The 12,543-nt window shown below is 34.1% G+C and overlaps 1 protein-coding gene across 1 annotated transcript; it reads left to right on the top strand.

Moving 5' to 3' along the window:
• Positions 1-3,382: 3,382 nt before the first annotated feature.
• Positions 3,383-6,550, top strand: LOC139520890 (uncharacterized). The gene is made up of 2 exons (XM_071313910.1): positions 3,383-3,454; positions 4,407-6,550. Exon 2 carries the CDS (start codon positions 4,407-4,409, stop codon positions 6,492-6,494), a length of 2,088 nt encoding a protein of 695 aa, XP_071170011.1. The 5' UTR covers positions 3,383-3,454; the 3' UTR covers positions 6,495-6,550.
• The last annotated feature ends 5,993 nt before the right edge of the window (positions 6,551-12,543 follow it).

Here is a 12,543-nt window from a genome sequence, read left to right on the forward strand (position 1 = left end):
TATACACATATATATATGTATATATGTCTCTGATTGTACCAATACATTTTATTGATTTTATGGGGACTACAAACCATTGCTTAGAAAGCAAAATAAATTTGGTGTAGGTATAGTCCAACTGAAGAGAGCATTTCTCTTCTTTTTGATGTATACTATAAATAGGTTTCTAAAGCGGCAATTACATGTATAACAGTGGTTGCCAATCAGGGATTTTTATTTAAGAGTTTAAAAATAGTGTAGAATTCCTTATACAGCATGTATATACATTATACAAGCTTGTTTTCCACTAGCATATACCCCGCGGTATGAAGAACTCGTGACGAGGGTATCATATGAAATAAAATTTAAAAAATAAAATCCTTCCACCCGCCCCATTTTTTTCAAAAATTTGGATGAAAATCTACTAATTAATTTTAGTTGGCCTAAATCGCATATATATTCAAAATGTTTCTGTGTAACTGGTTTTGTTTTATTCTTCATAATTCCGCCAAAGGGCAGTGTCTGGCCTGAATAGGAACTGTTTGATTGTGAAGACGTGCCTATACTATAAGATGGATTATGAATAATAAGAATTTATGAACCTTAAGAAATCTGACATACCAATAATTAATAATGGCATTTCTGACGCGAAATTTTTAATTTGCATTTGTCCGTTTCACATCCGTTCATCATCAGTTTTATCCGTTATACGTCCGGTAGAAGTCCGTTTCTCGTCCGTTTTATCCGTTTAACGTCCGGTAGAAGTACGTTGGTGAATTTATCTTCCAGACCTCCAACGGATGTATAACGGACACGTAACGGATACAAAACGGACACGAAACGGACGAGTACCGTACAAAACGGACGACTAACGGACGTTCAACGGACATTTTATCCGTTGGACGTCCGTTCAAAGTTTTGAACATGCTCAAAATTTTCCAACGGACAGAACGGACTCCGACGGATAAAACGTTCGACTAACGGACATGCAACGGATATGGACGGACGTCTAACGGATAAGAACGGACGTCTAACGGACATGAACGAATTGAAAAAAAAATATCCGTTAGGCGTCCGTTCGAGCTATCCGGTAAGGTGTGACCGAGGCTATAAATTCACCAACGGACTTCTACCGGACGTTTAACGGATAAAACGGATGTTGAACGGATGTGTAACGGACTTTTACCGGGCGTATAACGGATAAAACGGATGATGAACGGATCTGAAACGGATAAGTGCCAATTGAAAATTTCGCGTCAGAAATGCAAATTATTGGTATGTCAGATTTCTAAGGTTCATGAATTCTTATTATTCATAATCGATCTTAGAGTATACATGTAGGCACGTCAACACAATCAAGCAGTTCTTATTCAGGCCAGACACTGCCCTTTGGCGGAATTTTGAAGAACAAACCAAAACCAGTTACACAGAAACATTTTGAATATTTATGCGATTTACATGTATTATTATTGTCGCTTTTGATTTTTCCGTATATCTTGTTCATCCGTTTTATCCGGTACGCTTCCGTTATGTGTCCGTTTTATGCGGTACTCGTCCGTTGGATGTACGTTCGACATCCGTTCTGTCCGGTACGTGTCCGTTTCTCGTACGTTACATATCCGGTGTGTGTCCGTTATGCATCCGTTATACGTCCATTTTATTCGATCAGTACATCAACGGATAGCAATTTTGTCAACGGACAACTTTTATTTTCATCCGTTAGGCGTCCGTTCGTGTTATCCGGTAAGGTGTGACCGAGGCTTAGAAATACGTGGTGTAGCCGTACGTAGTTCCCTGGAACGAATCGTAGATATCCTTTGGACCTACGAATAAGTACAAATTAATACAGTTTGCATATGAAATAGAACGGATCAGTACGTTCTAGTACGGTTTATTTATGATATACTACAATTGTTTTGTCCCTGGTCAAATGTTCAAAAATTGTGCCGGATATACAAGTACTACAACGTATGAATACAGCTAAAAATCGGAAATCTACAGACCAATACAGATCGCCACGAAATATGCCTTATCGTATCCGTAGCTAATCCGGCGTCAAATCCGTGAATATGTGATCTACACGTAGGTGTATGACAAGACAATAAGGTAGCAATAAACAGTTAGGAAAAAATACTAAAGTTTGCCCTTATGAATTTTACCATCCCCTTTTCATTGCTTTCTTGCAATATCAAGCTTACTGTTTGTGTCATATATGGGCATATGTATGTAATCAGAATCTTCCATAGATTTTATATCCAGTATATAAAATGGTAAAATATAATTTCTTTTTGGTGTATCCATGGCAACAATCTGCATTTATTTGTTATAAAATATTGCAAAAAGGGGGGGAAAGATGTCACATATTTCCCCAAAATTTGGCTAAAAGTAGAATTTCAATCGCTTGAAGTAATACCTTTTCTGAAACTGTGTACATGTATCATTCAGCAAATCCAACGAAAATCATATGTCTTTCGTCTCATTTTTTTGTAAAATTGCGTCAAAAACTTCGTGTAGAAAAAGAGTGTTTGTAAACAGTACATTAATTTCTGGACCAATGGCCGGTCTAGCTATGAAAATACGGATTGTCAAACAGAAAACAGCCCATAAAACATGTAAAAAATAATCTTGATGCACTTATAAACCATCTTTGAAGGCTAAATTAGCACTCATCTATCTAAAAATGAATTTTATTACACAATAACTTTCCTATTTGAAAAATCCACCGGGGCCAAAATGCGAAACTAAACTCCTAACTGTGTATTGCTACCTTATATACAGTAATGGTTCCGTGCTGTCAATATGATTCTTGAAAAACGTCATGGGGTATGCACGTGACTACAAGAAAGTATAAAACGTTTGCAAATATTGATTTGTCTACTCGCCGACCGTGCAATGGCTGTTCAGTCAGTCAAGGTCGTTAAACACTTCTATTGGTTGTTTGTCTACTCATTCAGTATGTGTGAAATAGAAAATCACAACAAACAGTTCGCTGACAACACTGAAATGCAGGATTTAAGAAAAAGTAAATGTACAAACGAAAAGAAACTTATTTTAGTCCTTAATGATAAAAAAAAAAATAAGGCTATGTCGTATGATTGCTTATTGGACAACTTTCACCAAAGTCCGAATGGCGTTTTGAGCAACTATATGTCACTTATAATAGCTTTCAAAAATTATCAAAACTAGCACCTTGTATATTTTGCTATAAATGACCCACTATGACAAAATGTGGAACAGAACAAAATCAGAAAACTAATGGCTTAGAATGTAACACAAAACAATAAACAAAATAAATATGACATACAGGGTTTTAAAAAGCATTGAATTACAACAAGCGTACTTGACATACGTGTATATACTATTACAACGTATTGTATTTGTGCAAACCGAGAAGCATATCACTATTTTTGTTTTCGATACGGTTTAAGTATACAAATAGTTGATTAATTTAGCAAGGAAAACAACTTAAGTCAAGGTAAAAGTGCTTATATGGAATATTAGTTTGTTTATTAATTGATTAAACAAATATTTTTTTTTAATATGCCTTTAATACATTTGTCGAATTTATATTATTATTCTATTAACTTCTGTTTTTAATTGTAACATTGGAATGCAGTGACGTTTCAATCAAGGCCATTTAAGTCATGTTTTTTTTCAACTAAATTTAACTTCACATTTACAATTTATTTTTGTAATAGGTTCGTGTACAAATAAACTTTCACCACATTACGAATCGTGTAAACATCAGTGTAAACAAAAACATCAATGTTTATGTAAATAAAATGCTATGGGGAAAACGATGTAAAAAAAGCAAAGAAAAAACTAAAATTTGATGAAAGACAGACAACGCCATATGGCCCATAACATTTAGAAAACTGACGAAAAGACGGTCTATTAAGCGCTATAGAAGTTTGAATACCAGGTTTTCAGATTTCTAAACGATAGGTTATGGCAGTCTTGTAAAAAACATGATTGAAATATCGCACACTTGTACACACACATACAAAAATAAATATAGTTAGTTTTCTCGTTTGAATTGTTTTATTTACATTGTCATTTATAGCCAACTATGCGGTATGGGCTTTGCTCATGGTTGAAGGCCATACGGTGACCTATAGTTGTTAATTTTTGTGTCATTTTGGTCTCTTGTGAAGAGGTGTCTCATTGGCAATCATACCACATCTTCTTTTTTTATATATATGTATACATTGAGAGACCAAAGTACTAATGATTTCTGATAACACACCTCAAAGATTGAATAATTTAAGAGACTAATAAAATGTTTTTCACGCTTTATTTGGCTTCTCACAATCAATGCTTGATAATCAAAATGAAATTGTCGACCACTATCACTGCATGCCACTTTTTTTTTAATGTTTTGACGAAAATTATTCATATTAATTTATGACTTGTATTATACCCTACAGATGGACGACCATGCAGACAGACTCAGCCTTTTTTGTGATAGGTGCAAAGAAGAAGGATTTTCCCAAGATTCTATGGCATGGTGCGTCGATTGCAGAAAACATTTTTGTTCAGAATGTCTTCTAGAAAATAAAATTAAGCGAAAAAAACATTCATTTTTAAGTACAATGAAATACAGAGAATTTTTAATAAACAGTTACTTTGGGAGATTTGAAAATTGTTACGTGCATAGCGACGTAGACTCTAATTACTATTGCTTAAAACATCAGACGACAGCTTGTGAACGTTGTAAGCGGCTGGTACATTTATCTTGCGATGAAGTCATTAGAACTGACAAGGTTGCAATGAATATCCGAACAAGTGTTGATTTCCCAGATTTAGCTGAACGATTGAAAGATTCTATTTTATCCTTTGAATCTCTAATTAACGAAAATTTCGAAAACCGCAGAAAATTAGATGTCATGAAAGATAAAGTGGTTAACGACTTATTAAAAATCCGGGAAGATATTGACATCCAGTTAGAACGTATTCATTCGGAGGTCCTCGAGCAATTAGAAAAATCCTATGATCAATTACAAGGAATGTTAGATAATATTGTATCATACATGGAAGAAATTAAAGAAGAAGTAAATCAGTTAAAAATTGATACAGAAATAGTAGCAAACAACCTTCCTGATATTGAATTATTCTTTTTCGTTAAGGCTGCAGAAAAACACCAGGTCGTAACCGAAAAGGCAATCCATGAATTGAGAAAAACTAAAATTGATATAAAATTCAGACACGATATAGAATTCGGTTTGCGTGATTTAAAGCAGATCCTTAAACAGCTAACCAAGCTGCACGTGAAGGGTGATAATATTTCAAATGTTAAATTAGAAGAGCGAAAAGCTGAGAAAGAGAAACATATGTTAAAAACCAGTAGTAATGAAGATTTATCTTTACCCCTTGGCCTGGGTAGAGACACACCTAGTACGGTTACTCAGTATTCGCATAGAGATAATGCAAGTACTGGTCGACATTCTTTTAGAAGTGCTTCAAGGGTAACATCCACGGCTATGAATGATGTTACAGCTTCCCGAAATGACCATACAAGTGTCAGTCAGATGTCGTTCAGAAGCACATCAAGGGCCTCTGTACCCACCTACAGATCAACGGGTGATTATGGTAGGTTAAGTGGTGTGTCGATTAAGAATCAAAGATCTCCGCGCGAATATGAACATTATCTTGATAAAGTTAGGTCTGGACGACTTGGTCAAATAAAAGAATCCGAGAAATACACAGAAGAGGAAGACTCTGGAATCAAAACAAATATCAGAAATGAATCTTTTTCACTTCAAACTAAATTCCCTCTACCAAAACGAAACAAGGCTGCTTTTGTGACGGATTTAGCGTGCCTTTCGAGAGGTCGATTTGTTGCAGCAGATTATAACAATAAATGTTTAATGATATATGACTTACATGGAACTCTATCTAAAGAAGCCATTTTGAATGAACATCCACAATGTATTGCCGTGATGTCTGGAAGTGAAATAGCAATTACCATATCCGGTTCAAAGAGTATTATGATTGTTGATACTACATCTTTGCAAACTATCCGTCACGTGAATGCCCCTTTTGAGTGTGAAGGAATAACTTTTACCGAAAATCGACTTGTTGTCAATTGCATCCACGAAGGCATATTCGTTTTGAGTAAAACTGGGAAAGTACTTTCAAAATTTCCGAAGCTAACAGGTGCTATGTATCTTTGCATGAGCATGGATCACAGACTAGTGTGTTCCATGGGAGTATCGGGTGTTTTGCTTGAAATGTCATTCGATGGACGAGAACATTTTCGATTAAAGCATGAAACGTTAAAGCGACCCAGTGGGGTCACGTGGGATCAATTTGGAAACATATACGTGGCAACGTGGTCCAACAACTGTTTAATACAACTCAGTGACAAAGGAAAGTCTCATAGAGTTGTTTTAGAGTCTGCAGATAAAGTGGCATCCCCATGGGGTATTGACTATGATAAAGCATTTGATGTACTGGTTGTTAGCAGCGATAATGGGGAATCTATTGCAATATATAAAAGGAACGCTCATAGATGATTATGTTTATCTATACGTGTGATATGAAAAAATAAATAAACAAACTGATAGACTGATTCGTTTACAAAAAGATCATTGTTTCTTCCAACTGATTAAAACCCCTAAAAGACCTACTAGTATACAAATTACAAATTAGAATGGAATACTTCGTACTTATATTTTTCTCAGAACATTGCAGACAAAATTTCATCACAACGGGGTATTGACTAAGACAAAGCATTCGATGACAAAAAAATGAACAATTAGAAATACTAAAATGATTTTATACCAAATTATCCTGCCACTCCACTTATTTTATGGCATGGTACTTGTCAATTATATTATACTTTAACATATGAAATTGATTTCTCTGCGCATGACGCTTGTCTTAGTCGGGATACATTTCCCAATAGGTATGGTAAAAACATCTTTTGAGACAAATCATCTTTTTGCGTTTAGAGCATCAAAACAAGTTATATTTAAACAGAGTTGACTATACGATACACTTTGATAGCGAGGGTTACGAGTAGCAGTGTGTTATTTGCCTTTGATCTTGTCACATGCGCGTTGTAAGTCAGTGTCATAACATACATCATCATATTCCATATTTTGCATGACGTTTAATTGATGCTTCATAGTTGATGTCATTCGGAAAATTTTTTAAAAAATCAACAATAAGAATACGCGATTCAAATTATACCAATATAATCATGATTCTAGTAATAAATTGTTGGTTTTTCAACGTCCAGTAGCAAATATTTCATGCATGTTCTTAAACTTATTGTCAATCGGACATTTAAGGGCATACCTGTAATGAACTCATCCATATTGTTTTAATTGTAGATCTTGTCGTGTTGAACATTTGTGCTAATATAAGTTTCTATCTATCTATTATAATTTTAAGATATAAGGCCAATTAAAATTAATTGCTAGATTTTCATCCCCGCCCGCCACTCTGAAATCGTCCCGCCCCGATTTTTTTTATTTAACAAAAATACGATTTCCGGATTTTGTTCATGTCCGTTACCGGGAACCATCGATAATTTCGTTTCATTCAAAACTTCCTGTTTCAAATTTCGTTTTTGTATTTCTTCGAGTAATCAAACGAAAATGATTAAGTCGACATATTCTGCTGCTCTATGATGACAACATCATCTTCCGAGAATAGTGATTGATAACGAGAAGAGCATGAAATATTCGTGTTACGCTGAAACGCAAATTGCGGTAGTCACAAGTGAATCGAAAACCGTGTTTTTTTCTTCATTTAATATACAATGACTTTGTGTCAGGAAATGTGGACTGTGAATGATATCCAAAGCGCAAGAATCGTAGAACAAATTGGTAAAAAAACATGACTGGATTAAACAAATTGACACAAGCACGAACTTATTTGATTTATGACCGTATATTGAAAAAAAAGTCGACAAACACGCATTTTAATTATAACAAGCCCTTGGCTGTTGTTATTTTGTTGACCAACAGCAAACACCCTCTGTAACTGTCCCAATACCTTCAATTTAGTCATTAAACAACAACTAATTTTTGGTTAAGTTCTTGTTTTACATCATAATTACTTTCAACACTGAGTTTACATTTTATTCTGTACTCACAATACAGTTTGTACTTGTGTTGCATACAATTGTACCAGAGACATATATACACATATATATATGTATATATGTCTCTGATTGTACCAATACATTTTATTGATTTTATGGGGACTACAAACCATTGCTTAGAAAGCAAAATAAATTTGGTGTAGGTATAGTCCAACTGAAGAGAGCATTTCTCTTCTTTTTGATGTATACTATAAATAGGTTTCTAAAGCGGCAATTACATGTATAACAGTGGTTGCCAATCAGGGATTTTTATTTAAGAGTTTAAAAATAGTGTAGAATTCCTTATACAGCATGTATATACATTATACAAGCTTGTTTTCCACTAGCATATACCCCGCGGTATGAAGAACTCGTGACGAGGGTATCATATGAAATAAAATTTAAAAAATAAAATCCTTCCACCCGCCCCATTTTTTTCAAAAATTTGGATGAAAATCTACTAATTAATTTTAGTTGGCCTAAGGCAAAAACGCAAAAAAATAGGAAAATCGTCACCAAAGGGCAAATCGGAACAGGTGAGCTAAACAAAATTTGTTATTTCTGATGAGTAGACTACAATGCAATATTCCTCCCTTTGAATCAGATCCATATTTTACTTAAACACCATTACAAACTTTTCATGTACAACTCCATAGGGTTCAGGTACCAGTGGCGGATCCAGGGGGAGGGTTCCGGGGGTTGGACCCCCCTTTTTTTGGACGATCAATGCATTTGAATGGGGATATATAGTTGGAACCCCCCCCCTTTTTTTTTGTCCTGGGTTGGGAACCACCCCTTTTTAAAATGGCTGGATCCGCCCCTGGGTCCCTCCGCGGTTGTAGTTTGTGATACCTGGTGTGAATAATGAAACATTTAAATGATCATTCTGAATGAGAGTCTTAATCATCATGGTACTCCGTCACACTTTCGACGCTTCAAAACCTCGTACGAATTACCATGTTAAAAGTGCAATTCAAATATACATACTTTTAAAGTAAACAGGAAGAAGCAAGTATTTCTTTTATTTGTCGCCCTTTTATTCGTTGTACATTGTCGCCTTATTCCGTGACATATTAATGCAAATTCAATTTTCTAGTCAAATACGCACTTTCTTTAAAATCGGTCTAAACGCCAAACGACATTTCACACCACACAATTAGTAAATGGGAAATATAATGGATTCTGTAAAAGTTTATTCATGTAAAATATTTCAAACTAGCAACGAGGACTGGCTTATCCTTAATGCAGTATCTGTAAAAGTTGAACAATCTCCATTAATGTTTCTCATAATGATACACTCTAATACTTTTGAGACATTTAAGGTGACATCCAATGTTAAAACGACTTTAACTTGATTGCTATACTAGAACACTTTCCATTAGTTAATATTTAAGATTTAATGGATGTTTCTTATTACAAGTAAAATACTGGATATTTTTTTTATTTTGCAATATGTTTCACTGTTGATTCACCAATTTTAAAGAAAACGAGTTTATGTTAATGATGCAGATGTCCAACGACACATTAACCATCCGACTTTTATAGTACGTGATTTATAGGTATAACGTAGTAGCCAATTTCGACCAAATTCACACTTAGTCAGATTAAATAAAGTCGCCCCGCTCAAGTGTTTGGCACATTTTTGTGAACAGAGACTCGACAATCTGACATCAATAAAAAGTAAAATAGAGAAAAAAAACGAACTCCGCGGAAAATTCTTAACAGAAAGTCCCTAATAAAATAATGGCAAAATCAAAAGCTCAAAAACATCAAACGATTGGATAACAACTGTCATATTCCTGACTTAGAACATGCATTTTCTTATGTAGAAAGTTAAGTGGCGGATGAAACCTGGTTTTATGGCTACTTAAACCTCTCATTTAACCTTCCCTAAATTTAATTTCTTAACGTAATGAACAGATATGTTATCCATTTCTCATTGCGAATCTCGGTGACAAGCCTCAAACTAAGTTATTTAAGTATTCCAATTGACGAAGCAATCTTCTAATGCCGTTTGAGTGAGATTCTACTGGGATTGTTCAATTTCAAGTACAAAGATGCCAAAAATACTAATATCGAAAGTAATTAAATGTTCTAAATTCAAAATCCATTTATTTCTATGTCATGTCTTGTTGAAGTTTCGAAGACAGCCCTCAGATCTAAATGACAAAAAATCAAAGAAAATCGTTCAATTGGAAAACCTAAAATGTTAGAAAACAAAATGTTTTAATAATATTTATGCACAATGATTCCAGTCGTTAAAATACAATACGTACAGATTGTTACATTTTGTGTGTGAAACCAAATAAAATGTATTTCCCCCCCAAATTGGCTTAGCTCTGTTTCTAAATTCTAGAAGGTATCAAATTCGCCGGAAATTACTGTCACTGTGACCCTTAAATTTCTAAATAATTTAAAATTTCAAAGTAAGAGAATAAAACAGAGTATATTCATATAGAATAAGGAAATGTAGTATGATTGCCGGTAAGAAAAAAATCAAGAAAAGACCAAAGGACAAGGATATTAACACGACAGATCATCGTACAGCCTTCAACAATGGCAAAAAACTATACGATATAATAAGGAATAGAAGGCCCTGACAAGCCCAGGATGAAACAATCTGATTTGCGATACAAGAGAAATGAAACAAAAGCTACATACAACAATGAACAATACCAACAAATTACAGGTTGCTGAATTGGGACGGGCACTTACAGAATGAGACGGGGTAGGAATGTTTGGGGTGCATAAACCTCCCCTAACCCGGGATAGTTGTGTAAAATAAAAACAAAAGAACAAACTATGTAAACTAGTAGAAAAATGTCATACGACAGATACAAAGCAGTAAAACAAGTTACAAAAATACAACAGTCAGAAAGTACCGCGATCTAAGAGAATTTGAGGTTACTGAAGGCTTGTTCAAAGTATGAGTTCAATTAATAGATATACAACCTCGCCTCATTTTATTTTTTATTTTTTGAAGGCCAAGTCTAGCCAATCTATAAGGCATTTATACTTACTTTTTGCCCATCTTTTTAATGGCATACTAAATATTCATGTCCCGTCATGAGAAGAGTGCTCCTTACGCCGTACATTAATATTAAAAGTAACACAACCAGTCCATCTGTAGTGTTTCGTTATACCGCAACCGTGTTTCCCAAAAATCTAACTGTAATTCCAAACTGCTCCCTATTTACTAACAACAGATCTAGACATGGATTTGGTCTGATATCTTCATATGCTTGTTTGTAAAGTGTGTATATATTATAAATAGTTATACTGTATAATGTAATCGGTTTGGCTGTTGGTGGCCTTTTTGTGTTCCTTGGTTTTTTAGTTAAACAGACTTATTGATAATGTTTATAACTATATTATTGTTATCAATCATCGCATGTATGAATTTCAATTTCTTTGATTTCTATTGTGATGTTCGATAACTTAATAAGCGACGTAGTGGGACACTTCAATTAAATATCAAAGTTGGTAGATATACCAATACTCCAAGTTAATTTCAATTATGTCTTTGCTGTAATATGATCGTTGTTGAGACGAATAGCATTTTGTTTTAGTTTGTCCTGTATACAGACCTGTGAGGTCACATTATTAACCAAAATGCTTTTGTTTTTGGCCAAATATTTAGATCAATTGTTCAAAACTGTCAATATAACTCTGACTAAGATTATCTAAATCTAAATGCAGCAATGAAAATGAGATATCAAATTCTAACTTAGCATTGTATCATGTGTGTTGTTTTCTGGTGTTTATCACTGTCATATATGTACTATGTATTGATTGCAATAGCATGTATATGCTTTTTGCAAATAATCTCATTCATTCTATATTCGCCTATTAACAGTTTTAAGGTTGACTGAAAATTTTGAAATTTTATAGATATTTACTATGGGAAATTGCACGAAATTAAATTGTTTTTTTTTTATTTTATTTTTCTTTTCCTTTCTTATTCCTTTCTAAGTTTTTATGGGGTGAATAAATGAAGTGGATAGAAATGATTTTTTTCTATGATTTATTTTAACTGATACATTGCAGGAAAAAGTGGTTATGCCAGGCACAAATTGGTTATTTTTAGTTTTCGATACATCTCTTGATCTATCCATATCGGTATGACGCGATATGTATGTTGCCTAAAGTTTGTCAGTTAGGAACTTTTTGTCTAAATGATTGATAAATTTTGGTGACATGTACTGTACATTAGTCTTAGTCTACGTTGACCTCTAGATCTATTTTTGGCTTATTTGACAAATCTCATTCATACAATTTGTATTGTAGGTTAAAATGCGTTGAGTAATTTCAGAGAAGATAAAGATGTTATTTCCCTGAGGATGCACTGAAGACCGACAAAGCAATCTTATAATCAGTTATGCACGAAATGAAGAAACTTTGTAAAAAATATCAGAATTGTCATTCAAATAAAATAAATATTTGAAAATTGACCTATCAAGATCCTGCCTTCA

Source organism: Mytilus edulis, chromosome 4 (assembly GCF_963676685.1).
Source record: "Mytilus edulis chromosome 4, xbMytEdul2.2, whole genome shotgun sequence".
NCBI lineage: Eukaryota > Metazoa > Mollusca > Bivalvia > Mytilida > Mytilidae > Mytilus > Mytilus edulis.